This window comes from Lagopus leucura, unplaced genomic scaffold (assembly GCF_019238085.1).
Source record: "Lagopus leucura isolate 7727_CA_CO unplaced genomic scaffold, USGS_WTPT01 Super-Scaffold_1, whole genome shotgun sequence".
NCBI classification, from domain to species: domain Eukaryota; kingdom Metazoa; phylum Chordata; class Aves; order Galliformes; family Phasianidae; genus Lagopus; species Lagopus leucura.
This window is the reverse complement of record NW_024962250.1, coordinates 13168271-13193875: the sequence shown is the minus strand read 5'-3', so window position 1 is coordinate 13193875 and position 25605 is coordinate 13168271. Positions and strand designations below refer to the sequence as shown.

The following is a 25605-nucleotide window of genomic DNA, read 5'->3' as shown; positions in this document are numbered from 1 at the left end:
AAAAAAAAAAAAAAAAAAAAAAAAAAAAAAAAAAAAAAGTTAAAGAATGGCTGGAACATTTTTCTATTATTATGGCAGAACCTATGGAAAAAAGAAGCCTTTATAAACTCTTACTTTGAAAAACTATAAGCATTTCTCTGCCTTGAGCCAGCACCTTGATATCATGCTGGATGAGGGTTGTACACTTTGCCTCATTCTGGGAAAGATGAAACCTGATCTGGTAAAGCTACAAGCTTCCAGAATTCAGAGTTTGTACATAATTAGTGGCAAAACCTGCTGGAGCTTAGGAACAGGTTTTTAATCTGAGCTATTACCTAAGGATTCTTAAATGGCTGCACCAATTATATTATTGTTTATTAACAGTAATTGCAAGACCTTTCTAAGCTTTCAAAAATAAGAAAAAAATGACACTTCAGTTCCATTCCTTCCCCAGTACTTCCCTAGCTGTTTTTTGCAATTGAATTGGATTCACTGAGCAACTTTCAAATGCTGAACAGTAATGTCCTAATAGTAGTCAAAATCAGAGATGCAAGCTTCTTCTTAGACCACTACAAATAAAATTATTCCAACCCAAAACCAAAGAAGCCATAAGAACAAGAGTCCACAGCACTTCCACAAGAAAACAGATAAAGAAATGAAGCAACTTGAAATGTGACTTGCAAGATTATTTTTACAAGATGAGTAATGTTTTGTAACCATGCTGCTTTGCACCAGGTTGAACTAACATGCAAAAAGATTAAGTCTAATTAAATATCAGGAGGAAGACCATGAAGGCTGAAGACATTCCTAATACTAAACTAAATATATTACAGCCTTCCCATAAGCTGGAGCCATATTTTAAGTCTCATACAATAGAAATATCTTTGCATCAGCCAACAGGAAGATGTGTAGTATTTAAATTAACAGACTACAGAGAATTAATACTTAAACTTACAAGTACAAAGAAGGTTGTAAATAAATTGTTATTAAAATAACCTTCTTAGAACCCAAAAGTAAGAAAGACTGAAAACAGGTCTACAGTAATGCAGTACAGAAGGTAAAGATCTGTGCATAATACAGTACACTATGTCACCTGTCTAACTCAGTGCATTTTTTTTTCCAAGGTTCCTTTTTAATTAACAAGCAAGCATTGATATCTTAGCATTCACTGTCACAGAAGAAAACACAGTATCAAGTAATCAGTTCTAATGCTGCCCTATTCCTCTGTCAGTAAGAACTACAAAAAATTCTAACAACCAACTTGTTCTGTTGATTTATTTCACTTTGAACTGTTACACTAGATACTATAATTAAGTCAAAATGGTTTAACAATGCACCTCCTGACATCAGGGATGGCTAATTTTTCCTGCATTTGAAAACGATAAGTGACCCAGAGTACTGAACTTAGAAAAACTGAAGTGGAGATACATTCCTAACATCTTTTGAACATGCACATAAATTATATAACGTAAGTCATTCTACATGTTCTCAGTACAGGAGAGAAATGGACCTGTGGGAGTGCATCCAGAGGGATACCAAAATGATCCAAGGGATGGAACACCTCCCTACAAGGACAGGCTGGGAGAGGTGGGGCTGGAGAAGATAAGGCTCCAGGGAGACTTGAGAGCTGCCTTTAAATATCTTAAGGAGAGCTGTAAGAAGGAAGGGGGCAGACTCTTTAGCAGGGTCTGCTGTGATAGGAAAAGGGGAAATGGTTTAAAACTGAAGATTGGATATAAGAAAGAAGTTCTTTATGGTAACAGCAGTGAAGCAGTGGCACAGGTTGCCTAGAGAGCTGGTGGATGCCTATCCTTAGAAACATTTAAGGTCAGGATGGATGGAGCTGTGAGCAACCTGATCTAGCTGTAGGTGACCCTGCTCACTGCAGTGAGCAACGGAGTTGGACTAGATGGCCTTTAGGGGTCTCTTCCAACTCAAACATTCCATGATTCTGAAAGAACACACAGATCTAGTAACCCAGGCATACTGAGAATGACAAAGAGTTAACCACAAAATAAATGTTGTAAAGCAAGAGTTCACATTCTTTTACATAAGTATTCATTTTAGAAAGGTACACATCCTCCCACTTCAGGGAAGGCTGGCTTTGTTCATCTATCGATATCTTTATGCTACCTACCTTTGCAGAGTTACCTACATTAGCTCATTGTAGATAGGAAACAAAAACCCATTTCTAATTCTAAGGAGACTGTTTCAAAATGTATTTTCCACATGCATGATCTGCTCACTTTCCAAATATTATAAGAACGTAAGTATAATAACGCAAGTAAATTTGTCAGATTTTCACTGCTGAGAACTCATCAAATTTGTACCAGACCAAAATAGTGACATCTCATTTGAAAAATTAAGTAATAAAAAAATATTTGTAACCATTCTTTCAATTCACACTCCTGTTCAAAAGCATATAAGATTATTCAATACACGGTTCCCTTTCTATTTCTGTAACTGTTTCCTGTAAGCGTTACTTACAAGTGTTATCTTGCCTTCATATTTGTCCAGTTAAAATATTTATATCACAATCATTTCTTCAGTATGCATGTATGGTGAAAGATGTTCTCATTTCACACCAGAATACAATGATATATACATATTTTTAAAAGAAACAACTGGAAGTAGGAAAACTAAAGCAAAATAAATCAGTTTTGCAAAGTATAGATATCAAAATGAGTCCTAACTGAAAGAAAAACAAATCTGTGATTTAAACCACGCATTTAAGAACATATTATTTACTTCATGTTTGAAGGCTGTACAGCTGTGAAACAGTGCTTTCCTAACCATAAACCTTTTCAAAGAATCAAAACAATTTGTTTTTATTCAGTAGATAAATGTTCAACTTTATTCAGTAATTCGCAAAAATACCTAACCTCACAAAGAACACAAATAAGAGAAACATCTCTAGACGAGTGTAACTAAAAACATATCATGTGAAAGTTCTGACACATTGAAGACTATATTGTTTACATTATGAGCAACAAAATAATGAGAAATTGGAATTGAAAAGAGTTCAAGAAATACGATCAGACAGACACCGCTAAAATCATTAACTTGGCTAATGAGGAGCATTAGCGCTCAGAAAATCAACTCATTTTTTAAAAACAGGTATAAAACCAGCAACATAAGTTTCTAATGCCCTCAGTTTCTCTGCATCCAATTGGCTACAAATAAACTTTTATCGCTCTTTAAAGCACAACATCTTTAATTCGCTGGAACTTGCTGAAATTGTAGCTTTAACAACGCAGAAATCATTGGATAATAAAAAGGATGGTGTACTAAGAAAGCAATCATACTCGCTAGGTCATTATCCTATTTTACTTCAAAACAGCTAAAACCTGGAGCACTTTTGAAATCAAATGCACAATTGAGCTGAGTTGAACTACACATGATGTTCATCCCTTTTTATGCAACTCCAAAACATCTGTATTACTGCTACATGAAAGCACTTTCCTCTTCTCCCCCTTAAAGCAAGTACTATGTTTCCCTGCTGTTAATTATCAATTTGTATTAACATTAAGAACAGACACAATACAACTCCCTCAAAACACGTCTACCTAAAAGAAGGTAAAATACATTCCAAAAGAAAGATTTAGTATTAAAAAATAAGACCACTAGCAAGATCTCAACTTTTGGTATCCAAAGAACAGAAAGGCAAATAAATGCACTGGTGGTAATTGTGTTGGACCTTCACTTACCAGAAATGCAAGTTACTACAAGTAAACAGTACTTTGTTATATTCTCAGTTCCAAAGTACCATGCATGGCACCGCGCAGCTATGCAGCTCACAGCAGCTCTCTTAACAGTTTTGAGTTGTAATATCTTTCCTCTCAAGGCTATCTTACTCATCCAACACAGAGGTCCATACCAGATCTCTTGACTCTCACTCTGCTTAATGTGCAACATGCCATCCAGAGAGAGCAATATACATGCCACAATCGTACTATTAAAACCAGTGATTTAGGCCCAGTTCTGCAACACTCATGCAAAAATTGAGCTTCAGAAATTGATTCTGACACACAGAAGGAAACCTCTGAACCTTATTTATTTAATGCAGGGAGGTATTAATTTTTCCCTGTAACCTGTGAATGAAAAATCCAAGTATGTGGAAACTCTGAAATCTCTCAGGTCTAAGTTGTACCAAGAAAAAGAAGAAAGAAAAAGCAAACAAAAAAGGTCAAACGCTCTCTGTAGCTTTTTGCTGAACAGTCTTCTAACACAATAACACATAAAGGGTTTCTAAAATAATTTTAGGAAACTGCATTTTGTGCAATTGCCCAAAATTGTACATGTGCTACACATGTATTGCTAAAAATAAATAAATATGATCCAGTACAGCCTGTACCTTCACCTCTTTAGTCTATTATCTCCTTTAAAAAGCAGAAAACAATTGATCTTTTTTTTTAAACAAAGAGATTAATACTTGCTATTCAAGCACACATCTGTAGAGCGCTGATAACAAATCCTTGTCAAAACATACAACAGCAAACAGCTGTTTGACTGCTCTGTTGTTTTTAGTCTCTGTGGTAGCCTTTTTTGTTTTCTGGAAAACAACCTAATGGCTGAGATCACTAAGAATTCACTGTGAGCAAGAAGAAGCTCAAAATAACTGCATTCTGCATGTGCTCAGACCCATACAGTTTCACAACAAGGCTATAAATACAGCAGCACTCTTTTACTCCCTGTGTACTTGACTCATTGTAGCCCATGGAGACTTCTGAATAGATCAGTGGCAGATTTACCCAGTATTCTAAGCTCCTTTTTCATCATCAAGGGAGGAGAGCCAGAAAAACAGCAATATTTCAAGATGCAAAACTAAAGAATTTTATATGGAGTACGAAACGCTTACCTGCTGAACTAAGTAAAACACTGAAGTCTGTTCCTCTCTGTGATTCTCCACATTCTCCCTGTCCCCCTTTTTCTGCATCCTCATAGCGGTTCCAGTTTGAAACAATCTTCCTTCTTGAGTAGTTTTTCACTTCCTCTTCCTCCTCTCGTGATTCAGTATCATCATCATCCTCTACCTGTCATATTTAAACAGACAGCAAAGCCATTACAACTCAATAGCATTTAGCTCAGTATTTAGATAGTCACAAACACAATGAACTACAACCACAGAATTCAACTCCAGAAAGACAAATCAACCTGGTTAAGGTTTGATTTAAGGATGGTTTGATGACCCCATCAAAATTTTAGATGAGGTGCAACCACATTGCTGAAATACATGTAACACCTGAAATGTATTCAAACTACCTAGCAGAGCTTCCTATAGGGGTCAAGCAGTGATGCTGGTGCCAAATACTGCTGTTGTCCCTCCTGTTCTGGAAGCCAGTACCAAGCAGCTTCCTGATACCGTGGGGGAGCAGAACTACTAATTTAGTCACAGCATCTCTACCCAAGTGTTGCAGTGATGCAGATGATAACTGAGTGAAGTGTCTGATGTTTGTTGCGTGAAATTGAACAAAGCCAACATAACAAATATTGCAGAACAAAAGCACAGACAGGCTTATCTATGTAATAATTTCTATTTTAACCAACTTCCTTCGAGGTCTGAACACAAGTAATATGGAATAATTAAACAAATCCATTTCCTTCATGAAAACCATTTTATTGAAATACACAAGCAAAAATTAAATAGACTGCTGGCAGTCAATCTACCTCCCCAAATACTTACAACACACTGGGATTGAAGGGAAAACTGATGAGAGAGTCAACGTAAGATTCAAGCATTTGCCAAAGCACTTAACCACCATGGAAAACTCTCCCCTGCATCAAGTAAGCTCTTCTTCCACAGCTTGTGGTTCATCTAGAAAAACCATTGCTTCACAGACAGAAAAGTCTCCTTCATAGTGGAAGGAGAGCACAATAGGCAAGAAGAGAACCTAGAGTAGCTGAAGAATCTGAGCAGAATCTGAGGCACTGTGTGCCTCAAACACTCCTACTGACAGCTCCTCTCATTCTCTCGCCTTCACTTCATCTCTCCTTCACTTCATCTCTCCTTCTACAAACCAAAATGCACTGCTGCCATAAAACTTAATTTTGCTGTCCCAACAATAAGTGCATTCTCTGTAACCAGAGCAGTTAAATACAAGTTCGTCAGCACTGCTGCACAGCTTAAAGTAACTTCATTCAGTATAAAACAATTTTAAAGGCAAGTCACCTTTTTGTAAGTCATTATATATCCATAAACCAAAATGCCCTTATAGCTCATCATCAGACACTTGCTTTAAGGAGGACCTTGGCTTTGATAGCTTATATCACATGTAATCCAGAAATAAAGGTGAAGATCAATTCTTTATATCAAAAAATGTCCTTATAAGTGAAGAGCTACAACATCTTGTGCAGAAAAATTGCTACAGCCTTAAATAGTTACTGTGTCTCTAAAACTACACTAGGTTTTATTTTTTTTAAGCACAGTACTGTAGAATTACATGCTGGTACAAGACCGGACAAACTGCCACATCATACAAGTAACAAAACCATAACTAGAATAATGGCTTCAATATAAACAATCCACTTATATTCACAGAACAAGCTTCTTTCACCAGCGTTCCAGGAGTCCTGCTTAGGAACAGCGTGAAGCAATGCTAAAATCATCAAAGAGCAGAAAAACAGATTAGAAGCAATCATACAGGATACATTCCCAGGTGTCAAAAAACTGACAAAAGGGAAAATATTCTGTGCATTCTCATTGGTTCTCTGTAATTTTTAGAAAGAAAAAGAGATGTTATCTCTCTGTCAGATAGAGATACTAAAATAGTTGTGAACAAATGGCTGGTTGCATGACTGAGAGGGTGAAATCACAACTGCGTTACTGGGGACTGACTGAGAGCTACAATTTCCATAGAACAAAGGCTAAATTCACTTAGGTTAAGATAAGAATGGATTTGTTTCTTTTTCTTCTCCCACAAATCAAATGATTTGCTGTAATCCACTGAAGCCTAATGGAATTTTGTGCCTGAAATAACTGAGAGGTGATACAATTCACAAGTGAAAGCAAGAATAGTGCTACACAGATGAATTTGTGTTGTACTTTCTTTTTGTTTCAAAGAAAAGATCAGAATCATCCAAGTCAGCTGTGGTACTGTTACAGATATGTTTAAAAGACACTCTTCTTTCAGCCATCAACAACAGAACAGGAGAATCACCTTCTTAACAAGCTTCCACTAAACTAATATGGGTTCAAACGCTTTCTCTTAAATACAAAATAATGATGGGCAGAATTCTTTTTCACATTCTGTTATTAGCTATAATGCTCACCTCAAGTAAATTGCATTTCTTAGCAGTTAATTTGAATTTGAATTAACTTGAACTTTAAGAAACAAACCACAATTTCCCAAGAGTGTTAATAGGCTCTGTGCAGTCTAGTTCCTTCAGTACTAACCTGAGATTTGCTTCAGAATTGTATAAACTTCAAATACAAATCCCCCTAATTCTCCCAATAAATATTCCAGAATGTTACATAATGCACCGTCCTGCTACAGGATAAAACTGAAAATAATCACACTTGAATATTCAACATTCAAACAACTTAAAGATGTATTTTCACCAACCTGAGAAACAAAAATAATCATAAATCTTCACTTCTTTCCCCTTATCTGCCTTAGCTACCATTACTGAGAATTAATTTTAATCAGTACACTGCAGACTTCTATCTATAGCGAAACAAAACGCTTCACCTTCCCCCATTTCCCAATCTCAAATAACAAATGACACAAGCTGAAATAATTTCTTGAAGTCAACTCAAATATAACCTTTAGAACAATATTACTTAGATAAGGAGAAAAACTTACGCTTTTAAGCAAATTTGAACTACTCAGTCCTACTATGCATGATGATATAACAGCAAGTTCAATATTCACCTGCTCCACTTAAGATAGCATTGCATGCACTAACATTTGCAAATTTAATTGCAAGTTTGGTGACAGTACAAAAATCCAGTTAAATAAAGCCAGGAAACCTTCTGACTGTTTTGTCTTTAAGATGTGTGTTCTGCCTATATCTAAGCTAATTACGATCCCTCGCACAACACCAAAAGAACTAGGCTACTGTGTACAAGAATTTGCACAATTTGGGGTCTTTTGCAAGGACATATTTTTACCATTTACCATAGCATACAACTCCACCTTCCTTCCAAAGGAAAGTAAAATGCTCAGCACGTAGGTCTCTAAGAGTATTTTAGTATACTCTCCTTTAGACACTGGATCTGCATACAGGGCTGGGGAAGATATCTAAGTGAGAAAAAATGAGAACGCAAGGTTTCTATTTGACATTTGTTACAGACAAGAACACGTAGATGCACACGTTCCAGAACTGAAAGTGTCAAAATGAAGTAAACATTATTCTGAACAAGCAATTTCCCCTGGGGTCAGACATGGGCACCTCCTGCAACCCAGAGTGTTTTGAATCAAACCAAGGCTGAGGCACACAATGGAGAAAGTGCAACTCCGACCTCCCACATTCTGCTTCAATGACTCAAGCACCCTTCTCCATAAGTGCAGGCAGTCCTAGCACATTAAGCACTAACACTCAACAAGAACAGTTGAGCTCGCAGCCCTTTTAAAAGCCTGGCAGTGCATCAGAAGTCAGAGCTTCCATTATCGCTCTCTAAAACTTTCTATGAGGCTTTCTATTTATTACCTTTAGGAAGAGTTGCTTATAGTCATCTTTCTTCCTGTTTAGTTCTATTAACTTTGTAAGAAAAAAATTAAATGTCTAATCTCCATTGGTGCTTAAAATGTTCTGCAACAGCTTGAAGGAATGCACAAACAGCACATGCTCAGTTTATCTTTCTTTGCGCCAACTACCTTTTCCCCATTATATAGCTATCAGGCATTATTATACTTTCTTCCTTACTGATTTTGTTAGCATTTCTTCCAGTTTTCTTCCTAACAGCACCTCTTCACAGAACATGCGAAAACAAGAGTTTTGAGCAACTGTCTTGAATTCCCTCTTCCTTTCTGGACACAGCTGCAAAGCTGTGGCCAAGTCCCAGTGACATTCAACAACCAGTTTTTCTTCTTATCAGTGTAAAAGACTAGCAAGACCAAAAAAAAAGAAAAAAAAAAAACAAAAAAAAAACATCCCATGGATTCAATCTGACCTACATGATCAGCTGTACCTTGAATGGACATACTTAAAATAGCAAGGCATCTCTGCAGGGACAATTTCTCCTTTCCTCCTCACCCCAGTGTAAGCAGCATCTATTATTACAGCTACATTCTCACAGACAGAACTCCTAAGTCATTGGGTCAAAAAAACATTCATAGTTAAGCAACAAGGTAGTTCAAAATCTTAGCACCTTAAATCATTGTGAATAGATACAGAATGCAGAGACTTGTATTAGTGGCAGTATAACTAAGGCAGCTGAAATGAACTGAGTGGTTCCTCTAGGCAGATATAAAGGGAAGTAAAATCACATGAACTGCTCTAATAAACACATATCTCCTTTTAATTGCATGGTTCAAATGTAATGCTGGTGTAATCAAGCAGATGCCAGAAGAAGGCACCAGGAATTATCACAGAACAATATGTATATAATATACTGGTTGTGTGGTTTTGCTTGGCTATTGCTTGGTTTTGTTTTATTGGTTTTTTTTTTGTTTGTTTCTTTTGGTTGGTTTTTTTGTTTGTTTCTTTTGGTTGGTTTTTTTGTTTGTTTGTTTTTTCCATCTCAGCTTAAATCCAGAAAGACACAGAAGAACCCCCACAGCTTAATTTTCTCTCACTAAAATTGACAGACGTGTCATGTATGATGGTTACATAAAGAATAATAATATTTAAAAAATTATTCTGATTTTCCACATTTAAGTAACTACTTTCCCAAACATACATATACACGTCTATATATATATATATATATTTTTTTTTATGTATATATACATTTTTTTTATTATTATTGTTTTACTTTTTTTACTGCCTAGTAAGTAATTAGAGATTTCTTAACATTCAACCTAAAGTTGTCGAAAGATTACATCACCTGGTTTAATCTGGTGGAAATTTAAGGGGTTCTTAAAATAGAATTACGTAGTATATAAAAGAAAAACAGAATCTACATTTAGAACAATGGCAAACCAAAGAAGCAGAACCGCATTTGAAGCTGATGAAGCTATCTTTCAAAAGACAAAGTACCGGAGCAATTTTATCAATACTGATGCCTGTTTGTAGGTGTTTAGAATCAAGATGCCCCTACCTAAAGGATGGCAGCTTTATCAAGTTACCTCAACAGGCATCTGAAATTCAATGACAACACAAAATGTATTCCATTATGATAATAGAAAAACATGAATTTCGCTTTAAAATTTTTTAAATAATTTTAAAAACACTAATAATTAACCATTATCAAGGTATGCATCTCTGTCAGTCTATTAAATACATACTCCACTATCAGGGAAAATCTAACAAAGTACACCATCATATTGTTCTCTCCACCTAAGAATATTAAGGATAAAATTCTGCACAGAGAAAAAGACTACAAAGGAGAACAAGGATAGAAACCACTTTAAATCACACAAAAGCAACGTCACTATGAAGAATAGGATACAATCTCCCAAACTATTGTTATTTAGTACTCTTAATCTAGATTTTAGAAAAGTAAATGAAAGATTTGCAGGAAAGATGTGGAGGAGGCTGTTGGAATGGATCCAGAGGACCATAAAGATGATCAGAGCGCTGGAGCCGCTCTCCTATAGAGAAAGGCTTGTTCAGCCTGGGGAAGAGAAGGCTCCAGCAAGACCTCATTGTGGCCTTCCAGTACTTGAGGAAAGTTTATAAACAGGAGTGAGACCAACTTTTTACACAGTCTGATAGAGATAGGACAAAGGGGGGCCTGTCCTCTTCAATATCTTTATTGATGACCTCGATGAGGGCATCGAGTGCACCCTCAGTAAATTCGCAGATGACACCAAATTGGCTGGAAGTGTGGATCTGCCTGGGGGTAGCGAGGCCCTACAGAGGGATCTGGACAGGCTGGAGAGCTGGGCTGGAGCCAATGGGATGAGTTTCAACAAGGCCAAATGCCGGGTCCTGCACTTCGGCCACAACAACCCCAGGCGACGCTACAGGCTTGGGGCGGTGTGGCTGGAGGACTGCGTAGAGGAAATGGACCTGGGGGTATTGATTGATGCTCGGCTGAACATGAGCCGACAGTGTGCCCAGGTGGCCAAGAAGGCCAATGGCATCCTGGCTTGCATCAGAAACAGTGTTGCAAGCAGGAGCAGAGAGGTGATTGTTCCCCTATATTCAGCACTCGTGAGGCCGCACCTGGAGTACTGTGTCCAGTTTTGGGCCCCTCACTGCAAGAAAGATATTGAGGCCCTGGAACGTGTTCAAAGAAGGGCAACAAAGCTGGTGAGGGGTCTGGAACACAGGCCATATGAGGAGAGGCTGAAGGAGCTGGGATTGTTCAGCCTGGAGAAGAGGAGGCTCAGGGGAGACCTTATTGCTCTCTATAACTTCCTGAAGGGAGGTTGTAGTGAGCTGGGGGTCGGCCTTTTCTCTCGTGTCATTAGTGATAGGACCAGGGGGAATGGTTTCAAGCTACGGCAGGGGAGATTCAGGCTGGACATGAGGAAGTATTACTTTTCAGAAAGGGTGGTCAGGCACTGGAATGGACTGCCCAGGGAGGTGGTGGAATCACCGACCCTGGGGGTGTTCAAGGAAAGACTGGATGTTGTGTTGAGGGACATGGTTTAGTAGGAGCTATTGGGAATAGGTGAACGGTTGGACTGGATGATCTTTTAGGTCTTTTCCAACCTTAGTGATTCTATGATTCTATGAAAGGAGGATGATTTTAAACTCCAAGAGGGGATTTTCAGATTAGATATAAGGGGAAAATTTTTATTCAGGGAGTGCTGAGGCACTGGAGCAGCCTACCCAGAAAAGCTGAGGATGCTCCATCACTGGAGATGTTCAAAGCCAGGTTAGATTGTGCTTTGGGCAGCCTGACCTGGAAATAGAGTAGGGGGGTTGAAACTGGATAGGCTTGAAGGTCTCTTCCAACCCAAGCCATACTATGATTTTATCTTAAAGTTTTCCTAAAAAAATAACCTTTCTGCAATGCCATGATATAAACCATAGCTTCTTTCAGAGACAGATGAGAATATTTTGGAATAATGCTCAGCAACCTGTCAAAAACTGTGAGCAATTACCTGATCTATACTGGGTTGCCTTCTATAAGCACTGTATTCGCAACAGTCTAATCAAAACAACACTATAAAAGTAACTATAGCAATCTCATCCAATTATACTATTTTAAAGTACTTGCTTATATCACCTATAAGATGCAAATAATTGGAACATCTTAAAAACTCCCAAGTGCCAAGAGGCTACAAATCTTATTTCATCTTTTTCACAGATCTTTATTAATATTTCCAAAAGGCACAGCCATATTTTGAGCAAATTTTACATCTCACTGAATTAGAACGACAGTTTCTATAATGAGCTAAATCTCTCCCAGGCAAATCTCTGCCCCACAGGCAAATGGCCTGGTTATTTTATTTCTAACCACTGCTTTAAATGTTGGACTATCTTCCCTTTCAAAGAACTAGAGAAGAACACATCAATTCTTATATTCATTTTCTCTTGTTATCTCAGAAAGAGTTCTGGAAGCCATTAGCACCTATTGGCTGCCTGGTCCTTAAACCAGAGGCTTATAGAGGAACAAAAGAAGCAACCTCTGCTATGGGTTTCTCTTACTGATCATACAATTAACAATTACTGCAGTGTATGTTCACAGGAGAAAAGTTTCAAAAACTCAAAGTAAATAAGATTTCATTTTTTGCTCATTAGATGCAGGATTTTCCAGACTGCAAAGCCACCGGCTGAAGTTCAGCTCTTACAGCTTAGAATTCCAAACTGAAGGGCTTTTGATGGGGGTACGTTATAACTGTAATTGCAACATTGGTTGTACATAACTGAGAAACTTGGTCAAGAATCAAGGAGTTGCATTAAGTGTGAAAGCAGTCATTTTGTCTCCCATTCCCCTGGCCAAGCCACGATGGGAAAATGAGCCTGTAGGAAGCCTGTCCAGCTGCTGGCTATAGATAAAGACGCTTTTGATTTTCTAAACGTGCCAAACCCATACGTTTCCACCAATGGAAAAATCAACTGTATTTTTTCCTTAAATTCAGTGGAACGGATTATATGAAAGTTATTGGCAACTACACAAACCCATCAAGCAATTTCTGTAGAACTGTCACATGGACCTGCACAAAAACTGGGAGCTGTATTACTTTAAAACTGACAGTGACTTGAAAAAAAGCTAAATGCTTTTCTTACAAGCATTTAGCCAAAAATACGAGTGCAAACATAACAGTCCCAATCTTGACAGAAACAACAGGTTTTAATAAAACCTCACAAAATAAGTATATTACCACAAAGGTTTTAGCTTTTTCAGTTGGATTAATTATTCCTCCACATAGGCTGCATCTGACAAAATCAGGACTTTTATATATTGTATACATATGGATGCACATATGTGAATGTTTTATGCCATATTCCAAAACAAAGTAATATTTGGTATTTCAGAAAATCTCTACAGAAAGGTATTTGTTCACACCAAATCTGCCATTCCTGAATAAAGATATTCTCAGCTGCAATGGAGATCAACTGTATTCAGAAAGGACTCAGCCCTTATGCGTTAACGTCACAGAATCCCCACATAATCCCAACTATAAGGAACCGCAAGGGATCGTTGTCTCCAAACTCCCGCTCAGAGGAAAATCAAAGCCAGAATCAGGCCAGGCAGGTTGGGGCTCTTCCACTCAGGTGTTGAAAACCTCTGACAGCATGCTTATTTCTTAGCATTTCATCTTGTTGTTTCCCTCCAGTATTTCTAAAACTTCAAATACAGTTGTATGAATGGTTTCCACAGAAGTTCATGAAGAACACACAAGAAGAATTCTGTATGTTCCAAGTATCAAAGTTAACTGAGGATATATATTAACCTCAGACTTTTTGAAGGATACTACTATTTTGGTACTAATTTGCTATTTTGATCTTAGCATGCAAAAGGTTAATGCATAAGCCCAACAGAGCCTGCTCAAATGAGTAAAGTTTAGAAAACACCTCAGACAGCAGACAAGCCTAATGTTTATTTAACACCCCCTACAAGCACACGGCTTTAGAACAAAACCAGCACAAATCTAGCAACTCTCTGCCAAGATCAAAACCAAAACGTTGAAGAAGCCTCAGGATCTCTAATGTGAGGGAAAAAAATGTGATAAAGTTTCTCAATGGTTCAATTCTTTTTTGCCACAAGAAAGTAAGGCATCACTTCGGAATAATGTTCACCACGCTACAATAACTACAATTCTCCAAAACTTGTTACATTTGGAAATAGTTATTTTGTTATTCAGTCTCTGAATTCAAAAACGCTGGATAATATCCAGCAAGTTTTTAAAAGTCTGAACTTTTTCAAATGCATCTGTTTCACAAAAAGGGAAGCATGTAAGACATCATTTTCGTATTTTGAAATCCACTGAAAAATAGCAATATTCACCAAACTGCTATATTTTCAATTAGTACAGCACCAAAGAAGAAAATCTGAAAGACAGGAAATAGAACAGTAGTCTTGAAATTGCACACCCAAACTGGCAGAACACATCAGTAGCTTTCTTGTCTTTCCTGATGTCAGACTTTTGCCAGGTAAAGTCCAGCTATCGGCTCACAGCTGAACGTGACAAGCACGAACAGACAGCCGGACTGGAAGCAAGCCATAGAACAAGGGATCTGGAAGCAGGTCCTTCCTATCCAGCAGCAGTTATCCACCTGTTTGGCCAACTGCACTAATAAGCCACATCCCACACTTCAATTTCTTGCAATCTTAGAGGTAGTTTTCTAAAGGCAATTCTGTTTTCTGCTTTTGATTAAAGACTCATGGACTCTCTGTAAATATTCCTATTCCATACATGCATGAATGTGAGTGTTCTTAGTTGATTCCACAGTTGTTTTTAAATAAAAACACAAAAAGAAGCCCCTGCTAAAAATATTTACATCAATCGATAAAACTTTCAACAAGATCTTCAGAATATTTGTGACTTGTTCTTCGTTTCCTTTCTCACTAGCTTCTTTAAGACAGTCAGCAAAGCATGTGAAATGCATCAGGTTCAGTATACAAGTATTAATATTTTGTGCACAGTGGGAAATTCTTCTATCTGGGATTTAAATTAAAATACTCAACATCTGCCACTTCTTCAGATCAACTATCCCATAATAGCAGGATATTGCAAATGCACAAAAATATTCACATGATGAAAATTTAAGCTGTACAGGGAGACACTCTAGAAAGCTGAAAGCCTACAATAGTACTACATGAGTAATTCAGAAGAAAAGGATTCTGCTTTCCTCCCCGTTTCACCACCTCTGTCCCACTGTCAGTAACACAGCCCCTACATTTCTCATCTGTCATTGCTAACATGCTGCCATTTTCCACTCATAATTTCATGTTCTTCTGAAAAATGTCAGATTTCTACTACCCTCCTATCAAGCAGCTGGCAGACTCGCCATCACACATTTTTGAAATTCAGCTACATTAGCACATTTATGGAGTGGCAACAAAGCAGGAGTCCGTCAGTAACAAATATCCTCAGTGGGGAATATTTCCAGAAAAGGGCAACAAAACCAAATGATTTCCAGGACCAATAAGCAGCCACACAGCATATCAACAAAAAATAAATAAATTATATTAAAAATATTAACCAAGCAAAAGATTTGCGAGTTGTATTAAAAAAAAAAAAAAAAAATCACTAAAGAAACAAACAATTCTGAGTAACACTAACTAAAAAAAGAATTGAGTCACATTAGACAAAACACGTTACAAGAGCGGTGCATCAGAAAGACTACTGTCAACTCCCAGACTACTGTCAACTCCCAGTTCTTAAACAATATTCCTGAGACTAATACTAAAATTAATTTATTTCTTTAGACATTTGAAATTAGGGGGGGAAGAGAGGGAAGAGTTTTAACAACACACTGGATAAACAGACATCAAAGCCCTTTTTCTCCTCTGTCTTCCCAATGATGGGAGAAACTCATGGGCTGATCACTGAAGAAGCCCAGTTTTCCACTTTTTTATTCTCAGAGACGTCTGCAAATCACACATTGAGTGTAGGGATGCAAGAAAAGTGGACATGAGCAAAAAGGTAATTCATCAAGAGTACATTTCCAAACATAGAGATTGAAATCCCTGCTTCGTAATATAGGCAGGATTTCACTGACACTCACCCTGTGCAAAACAAGCAGCCACAAACTCCCCCCGCTATCAATCATCCTTGTGCAAGGCAATGCGAGGCCCTCTGTATAGGAACTGCTGAATCACGGCCTGAACCTCTGATTGATCACCTGAGGCGAGCCATGAGTCAGCCAGAGGAGCACAGCTGAAGGCAATTCACCTGTGCTGCCGGAAGGGGTGGAGCCTGGCTGCACCTCCCCTAGACCTATTTAAGAGCTGACTGCCAGTGGGGAAGGATCTCTTCTGGAGATCGGCTCTGCTGGAGTTTTGTAAGTGAGCCCAGGATACGGGTAAGCTTTCTATCTATTCCTCTTTTTGTTATCATAATCTGCTTTGTCAAACTCTCTTGTTTATTTCATTATTATAACATCTTAATATTCATTGATTATACACCCTCCCCTAGCACCAACTCAGCAGAAGCAAGGAACTGAACTTCTGGGGTACCCTCAGGCACCACGCAATATGCTGCCCTTAACACAGCAAGTCACTGACGCATAGCTGATCTGTGGTACGGTTTCCTTCAAGAGACAGAGGCTCACACTGAATCTACAGGCATTATAATTCAAAACATAGTTCTATGTCTGATAACTTATCTCAACGATGCTCCTCCTAATCAAAGACATTGGAGCACCATCCCAGCTCATCTCAAGCTCTGTAAGTAATACAGCTTACAGTCTAGTTGATCATGAAACTTCAGAGCAGCATGTCCTCCAGATGCCAAAAGAGAACTGCAGAGTTCATGATCAGTATACTTAGGGCTTCTGTAAGTGATCCAATTAAGTCAGAAACAGTTTTATACCACAAATGGTGACATACACTAGGTATTAAAGCAATTGCCCAATGTAGGCAACAGAAGCACAAGAATTGATCAAGATCACCAAACTACATCACCACCATATAGTTTTTGAAAGAACTCGAAACTTACATTCAGCTGATCGCAAACACACTCACTAGAAAACAGCACTGTTTGCCCTCAGGGTCTGAGAATAAATGTGGATTAGGGCTAGAGGGATGTGCCAAAACACAGCATCCCAAAGGGACTGTGTCCATAAATATAATCCACATTTATTCAGATACTGCAGAACTACAGTATTTTGCCCAGAAAGGGGGCAATTCAATTCATTTACGTGCATTCAAGCTGAAGTCTCTCATCTCACAAGAATACAGTGCCAGGACACACCCTGAAAGAAGTGACCTGATCTGTTTCCTCACAACTACTCTGCTTTGCACAGCAAGGGAACAACCCTTGCAGGAGCAATTGAGCTGTAGTGCACACACCATGCAGGCACCCAAACAAAAAAAAAACAAAACAAAAAAGCAATTAGCATCATTCTCTCTTTCACTCCTGCTCTGTCTTTATGACAGCACTACGTTACTGCGTAAACTGCAAGGAAACTGCAAAGAAAAAAAAAAATAGAGACTTGATGGAAATGCAGATCAAAGTATTTAAAGTCCAACAGTAGGTCGCTTACATGGGAAGCGAAAAAACCTGACTGTACTCGATATTTGAAACTTAGCAGGCAATAAACTGCCATATCAACTTTTTCCTCTTCTCCACATTCTTCAAATCCCTCACTTCATTATTCACAGCAGATTCAAATATTTCCATCATGTTCTCTTCACATCTAAAACAGACTCTGTGTGTCCACCAACTGCCTTTTCACAAATAAGCATCAGCAGTATCAGTTCCACAATCTCACAGACAAGCTGTATCCAATGTAAACTGGCAGATACAGGGATGATTTTGCCAGGTATTTGGACGAACGGCTAAAAATACTGCATTACTTCATTAAGAGACATTTTTTCTGCTTCAAACAGCATTTTGCAGTGGCTAACAAAGAATGTAATAAAGCAAGAAAATAAACAGTTATTGATAAGTGCACCAACCTGCTTTGCTGTCTCAATGAGAATAATTAAATTGCTTTTCATTATACTCCCTCCTTCAGGGTAGCATATAACTTAGATAAGATTTTTTCCCTTTCCAATTATTCAAGAGAAAACAAGCATTTGTAGAAGTCACTTCATTGCAATTCTTGGCAGACAGCTTAGGCAAATCAGTACAGGAATTTGCAGATCCTTTGGCTTTTATGTTGTTTTGTTGTTTGTTAAAACTTACATACTGAAACATAAAGACAAAAAAAAAATTCCTATTCTGTCCACTGCACCTTCTGACTTTTTAACAGTATTAACCACATTAAACAGTGTCTCCAAATATTAAATCCATGCTATCATTTTGTGATATACATGACAGAGTAAGTTAAAAAAACTTTTTTTTTTTTTTTCCCCAAAAGCATGTCCAGGACTTGAAATCATACACTTTTTTTTTTCCACAATCTTTTTGTATCTGTACTTATCTATTCCAGTAGTTGTAGTGGGCCATCTGTGATCTTTAAATACTGCTTCCTCATAAACCGAAGCAAGTTAATTCCCTACCTAGCCATCATATCTCTTTCAGTCAGATACCAATTTATAAACTATTTTTTTCAAGTGTTTTCAACAGAAGAAGGAAAAAGCTAACTCTTTTTTATTTCAGACTAAGGAAGGAAGAACTTCGAGAGAGGATTTTTCATGAAAAGAAACTCTGCAAAGAGTAATCCTCTTCACTGATTTGCTCTATTGGTGACCTTTAGAGAGATCTTCCAAAGCTAAAGAAAAGCTTAATTAGCTGAAAGGGCAGCTGGGAGAACAGGTAGCATGAAGAAAAAAGCTTTCAGTCTTTATTGCACAGGATGAGAATTTTTGAAAGATTGATGAAATCTTAAAGACTGCTTCATAAATATTAGATACTGGAACCCATCACTCTGGGTTAGCTAGAAACAGAATTAGCTATGGCAGAGAGACAGCCTATTCTGAAACTTCTGCTTTACATTATTGGAATAAGGCCCCAGTTAAAGGAAAAAACATTCATGAAGTGCACTAGAAAGAGATCTGGGTTTGAAGTGTGATTTTAGAAGCTGTCTTACTGACTTAATAGCAAACAATAATAATAAATTAAAAATTCTCTCACCTTATTTCTTTTGTTTTGTAAGTAATTCAAATCAATTGGTCACCCAACTATAACCTTTAGCTTCTCTACCTCCAGCAGACAACATGACATAAAGTAATGAAGAACCACTGTCCAAGGTCCTAAAAGTCCTTATGCGATAAAAACAAGATGTTACAATGTAATTTTATTTTGCACTGGTTTGTACAGTATAATTCTGAAAAGTAGAGCATCCTGATCCTTCAGGCAACTCCACTGCCAAGAAGCTCTAAGAATCATGTAGAACTTGCTGAAAATTCATGCACATCAAATTAACAAAAAGGGAAAGGACTGGGATATACTTGTTGGGATCCACGGTCGCAGGAATTTCTATGATACATATCACATTTCTACTTGCAACACAGTTTACACTGTTTGCCAGTTCTAGACGTACTTTGCATACATAGAGTACTGCAGGACAACCCTATATCTAATTTGCAACTGGGGAGCTCCAGACAGTGCTCAGCTACACAGACAACTGGTCAACAACTTCAACTTTGGCTCCACCAGGAGGGAAAACACTCCAAGCCCACCAATACTCAGTGTATCCTACAAGGCAAAAAAAATTTTACAAAAAAAAAATAATAATAATAATAATAATAAATCTTGACAGTAAGTCATTAATTCATTAATGTTTATGTATCCAATTAGCAAAAAATTAAATACTAAGGAGTCAAGCCAAAAAACATTGAAGCTTTTCTTATTGGCAATAATTTGTTTGTTTTTTTTTTTTTTTTAACTTTCTCTTCATAAATAAATTTTACACATCGCTCTGGGACAATAATTAACACTCTTGCTAACTGAAGGCTGAAGCAGAAGGAAAAGAATTAAGGACTACTGGAACTTCTGTTGCTTCCATAGCTATGCCACCTACTTCTACAAATCAAGAATGTAAGCCAGTAAAGTAGACAAAGCAGACAGAATAGACTATGCCTGAAAATGTAGAAGAAAAAAAGCCAATTTAGTTACCAGTGACAAAGCAATAGCCTAGGAAATGCTGTGGCCCAGAATTATCACTCTGCTTTAGGCACATCAAACACCTTTGATATTCCAGGGTTAAGGAGAGATTTGTTATAGACTGCACTGTGCAGTTTTCCTCGGGGGAAAATGAAGCAAGAATAGAAACAGAACCTTGAAGCAAGGTTCTCACACATTCCAGCAGAATCACTGGTTTTACTGGCAGAATGTATTATTACATTTACCTGCCAAAGAGTTAAAGGATTACCTTAAAAATAACAAGAGGAATGAAAAACCACATGCGTTAATATACAGAGGGATGGCATACATGAAAGAAAACAATGGAAAAAAGACCCTCCCTGTATGCCTTATTATAGAATCACATAGGTCTGAAATCCTTTTGATTATGAAAACCAGTAAGAAATGTTCCTCTGTACATGTTATGAGTTTTTAAACTACCACTAAATCAACCATTAGTAATTCTTTTTGTTCCGTTAAGATACAGTGAATCCTGCTGCTTGCTACAGAGCCCTGCAGCACCATTGGAATGGCTGCAAACCCATCACAGTTCTCTCAAAGCTCCCCAGTTGCTTGTGAGAGAAAGCAGCAGCAGCGAGGTCTGCTCCTCTACAAATTGCAATGCAACAAACGTTACTCAGACGAGCTGGAACATTAGGGAACTATGTTTTCATCAAATTTCATCGCCTCTGCAAATTCGCTGATCCTGTCAGCATAAACACCTACGATCTCCCACTGGATGTCTGCGTACAAAACCCTCTGCGATGCTCTCTGGGGACATTCGCAGCGCCTTTAACTCAGAACCGGCATTGGCGGCCGTGGCGCACGCAGCTCTCTCCAGAGCTCTGCCCGACGCTGAGCTCTAACGACTCACCCGGCGCGCGCTTCCCGCCCGCAGCCTTCCTCCCTGCTCCCCGCCAGGCGGCAGCTACGCGCTCCCCCGCTGCCCCACAGCGCGTCAGCGCCAACATGGCTCCTGAAACCTGCAGCCTCGCCTTTCCTTAAATGCTGATGCTTCAGCTAAACGCGACGGCGGGCTCCTGGGAGAGCTTCTCCGGCGTTCAAGCTGTTCCCATTTTGCCTTTCCTCTAAGCAACGTCCACTCCGTTATGTGTGACAACTGAATTTAAACAATGATGTGATTCACAACTGTCTTTCACATAACAAAATAAGAGGCTTACAAAGCTTCAGGACAACCTGTTTTAAATGTATCCAGTTGTTATCTCAAAGACCTCAGGAAGAAAAGTGGAACAGTAGTTGTTAATAGTGGGGCAGAAAAACAGGCACAGCCGTCAGAACCATAGAATAGAGCTCAGTATCATCAAGGTATACAAAAAGATGTCAGCCGTGAAGCCGCAGCAGGTTGCCACACGGTAACCTATTTAATACAAAGTTTTCAGTACAAGTGTTTTGAGTTAAAATCAAAAGGAACGTTGGTAAAATAGAAAGAAAGAATAACAATCCCATTAAACCATAGCAATCACAGATGGTTACCACCATGCTTTCCCTGGCTCTCTGAAAAGCAAGTTTCTCCACTGTCTAGCAACTGTACAGAATAAACTAATTCTGGCTGGATAAAGAGCATTTCTTTTCTTCCAATGCAGACAGCTTGGAAGGAAAAACAAACAAACAAACAAACACAAACAAACAAAAAAAAACAACACACAAAGAAAAAACAAGAAGAGAGGGAAAAGAAAGGGGATGTGATAAGCAGTTGCACAGCAGTTGAGCAGGCTCTGTAACTCTCACCATATTCTTAAAACAATATTTTCAGATACCGATTTCCATATACTTCCTAGAAAATGTATTTCACATTGTATCTATCTTTTTGGTCATCGTTCTAATTCCCAATGCCCAAATTAGACCTTCCTATGAATATGTCTTTCTTCTTGTCTTGCCTAAAACATCTTGTTTCTGATTTGTATGCAGCAACCTTCCTGCTTAATGGAACACTGCTAATCCATGCTTTCCCAAAATATCTTCTTTGCCAGACTGAAAAAAAAGAACTAGATCCTTCCAACTTCCCTCCTGGGTCATGCAGAAATAGAATAGAATAGAAATAGAATAGTTCAATTGGAAAGGGACTTACAAAGATCATCTGGTTCAACTGCCTGAGCACCTCAGGCCTAACCAAAAGCTAAAGCATATTGTTAGGGCATTAATCCAAACACATCTTGAGAACTGTCAGGCATGGGGCATCAGCCACCTTGCTTGGAAGCCTGTTGCAGCATCTGACCTCCCTCACAGTAAAGACATTCTTCCTGATGCCCAGCCTGAACCTCCCATTTGGCAGCTGTGCCATTCCCATGCATCCTGTCACTAGACAGCAGGGAGAAGTGCCCAGCACCTCTCTCCGTGCTTCTGATCCTCAGGAGGTTGCAGAGATCTATGAGACCTTGCAGGATCATATTTAACAAACGCCAATTTGACACTTGAAGAGTAATGAAGTTTCCAACCACTTGTTCACACAGCCATGGAGAGGCTTAATCTAAATCGCTACACTCCAAATGAAGTAAACCACACCCCAGGGCAATCAGGCAGTGCTTCTTCATGCCTCGTCAACCAGAGAAGCTGCTAAGAAGGGAAAGTCTTTGTACCTGCTTAGTAATTAAGTACAGCTCACAAACTGATACACACTGATCTAAATAAGCGAGCTGTTTTTCCAGTTGCTTTTGAGAACGTTGACAAAGCATCAAAAGATGCATTGCACTCAAGATCTGGATATCTATTTCTGTTCCTACACACACAGGATGTGTTACAGTGCTCTAAAATAAATCAACATATTCAACAAATCCTAGCTTTTGTTACTGTGCAGCTGCCTGTGAACAGATTGCTTTTTGCAATTGCTTAGACTGTAAAGGTTTAGCACATACTAATTAAGAGCAAAATCATCTGATTCTGATAATTTAGATGTTATTTTAGACAATTTAAAAATAAAATCAACAAATATGATCGTATCATCTTGAAATTAAGAATAAATGCACAAGGTAAGAAAGAATGCAACAAAAGCAACATATTCATCTTTCACGGGTAACCAATACCAAAAGAACACTGAACTAAACCTGAACCACTGCATGCACATGCAATGAATAATTCTGAACAGAGATTTGTAAGAATGTTTTGTACATCACAAATTTGATGAACATTAAACTAAAGGACAGAAGAAAGCTTTCTTAAACAGCCCTCAGAAGGAATGGTAAAGGACCATCAAAATAATGCTGACTATAATATCTACGATTTTAGTTTCATTTTTTAAACAGACTATATTTTATAGACAGCACTACTCAAAGTTTCTGACAGGACATTAAAAAAAAAAAAAAAAAAGATATGATTCCTAACCACATTAGAGGGTTAGGATAGAAGGAGATAACATCGGAGCATTTTCAACAGAATTTTTTACTTCGAGCATTTTCACAATACTAAAAATGAATAATTGCAAATGTGTTCTATATATTTAACATAAATTAGATAAGTTAAAGCAGATGAGAAACAGAAAGTTACTCAAGCTGACAGATCTTCAAAGAAATGTGCCATGTGGTGAACCAGCTGGTCATAATCAGACTTCAAATTAATACTATTTTTGAAACAAGGATTCAAAACCTTCAGCAGTGAAGCCAGTTAAATCACAATACATGTTAGTTCTGAGAAGTACAAGATTCTTCTTCCTCTTCCCAAGGAATAAAAGAACTTTTCCTCCCAGTTCTCAGACCAATCTCATGCTCGAGAGAAGCAGAACATTCTTTGAAGAACCAAGCTGTTCCTTAAAGCTGTTCAGAAAGCTACTGTCTTAACGGCTGACAGAAATCAACACTTTTAAGGTGCTGATCCACAGATGAATCTACTGGAAGACCAGTCTATGATTTATAACCAAGAGCATCCCGATCTCCTTCTACATTATCACCCAGAGGAGAAGGGAAGAACTGACTGAGAAAATAATGGATCTTGGCAGAATTGGAAAGTAGCACCCGTTACTAAAAGAATTACAGCACAATCACAGTAGTGTACAAACATATGAAGTGGTGTCCAGCCTTCACTGGCCCACAAAAGAAAAGATATGCTAGCATCCTACCACCTTTGTGCTTTCTGCTCCCTGCCATACAGGTCAAAAAACCAGCCTAGGCAGGATGTGCCACAGCCTCTGGCAGCTTCACAAACTGTCCTAGGGACCATTAAATTAAAACAGTGGAAACACAAATTTTGAAGTTGAATTTTAGTTTTAAATGAATGCAAATTACTAAAGAACATTACTGCCAAAACATGATGTGGTTTAATGCCAATTTCTTGCTCGCTGTAAAAACTGCCAGGCATTTCCAAGTTCTCAAATGAAGTACAGTGTTAGTAATGCTCTTGCAATGCTTTACTAAGTCCATTCACCTCTAATTTACTTGCATTTTACTGCTCTGCAGGCTCAACAAATCCAAATCCAGTTACTTTCATGCAATTTGAAGTTGACAATAAACAAAAAGAAAAGACCTCAGGCAACTAAAGCTTTAGCAATCAAAAATCACTTCTGTATCAGGGTTAGCAGCAATAGTTTACGAACAAACAATGAGTTTTTTTTTAAAAAAAACTAAAAAATAATAAAAACAATTATAAAACATATAAATTATAATTATGAATCTAAACAACAATTATTTTCAGGAAATAAAACTAGATCATCTAAATTATAATTATATAATGCTAGAAGAATCCTAATTTAGTAGGAAAATTTCTCCAAAATGTTCAAGTGAGACCAGCAGTGTGAGAAATGCAGAGTAATACTTCACAAGTTCTACCCTGGAAAGCAAAAGGGCTGCAATTGCCCAAGGAAATCCCAAACTAGAAAATTACAGTGTCCTTCATCTCCTTTCTCCAAGGAACTTGAAGGCTCATCTGAAATAAAAGAAAGGAGGTTTTCCAGAGAAGACGCAGGCTTTCCATCATGCAGTCAGAAAAAAAATGAGGTGACAAACCATTCACATTCCCAGTATTACTATCTGGCTCTCCAGGTACATAATCTACACTGCTTAAAACAAGTAGAGCCCCCTCTCACATAAACAACTTACCATGGGCCCAGCTCCCTCTCTCTGAGCTGCTAAAGCAAGCGACATTGCAGAACAGACTGAAGACTGAGAGCCAGAAATAAAGGAGATAACTTCTTGCCAGGTCAGATCTGAACCCATTCAGAAAACACAGCCAAGCATTCACCAGACTGAAATGAACACACAGTTGGAAAAAAAAAGAAAAAAAAGAGCCAGGTGAAAGACCTTGTTTCCAAGCAGTACACATTTAGCTTGGCTTAAACACTAGACATCCCCAGGTGCAGGCTGCCAGGTGTTAGCACTGGCTAGATTGCTAGGAGCATGTGACAAATGCAGGACCTGCAACAGATGTGCTGAGAGCACACAGG

At 38.1% G+C, this 25605-nt stretch overlaps 1 protein-coding gene across 1 annotated transcript in view; it reads right to left on the bottom strand.

Moving 5' to 3' along the window:
* AVEN (apoptosis and caspase activation inhibitor) overlaps window positions 1-25605 on the bottom strand; it is an 87490-nt gene that overhangs the window by 60121 nt on the left and 1764 nt on the right. The window contains exon 2 of the mRNA XM_042883342.1: window positions 4838-5012. Within this exon, the coding sequence (XP_042739276.1) occupies window positions 4838-5012 (175 nt within the window). The remainder of the gene's footprint in view (window positions 1-4837; window positions 5013-25605) is intronic.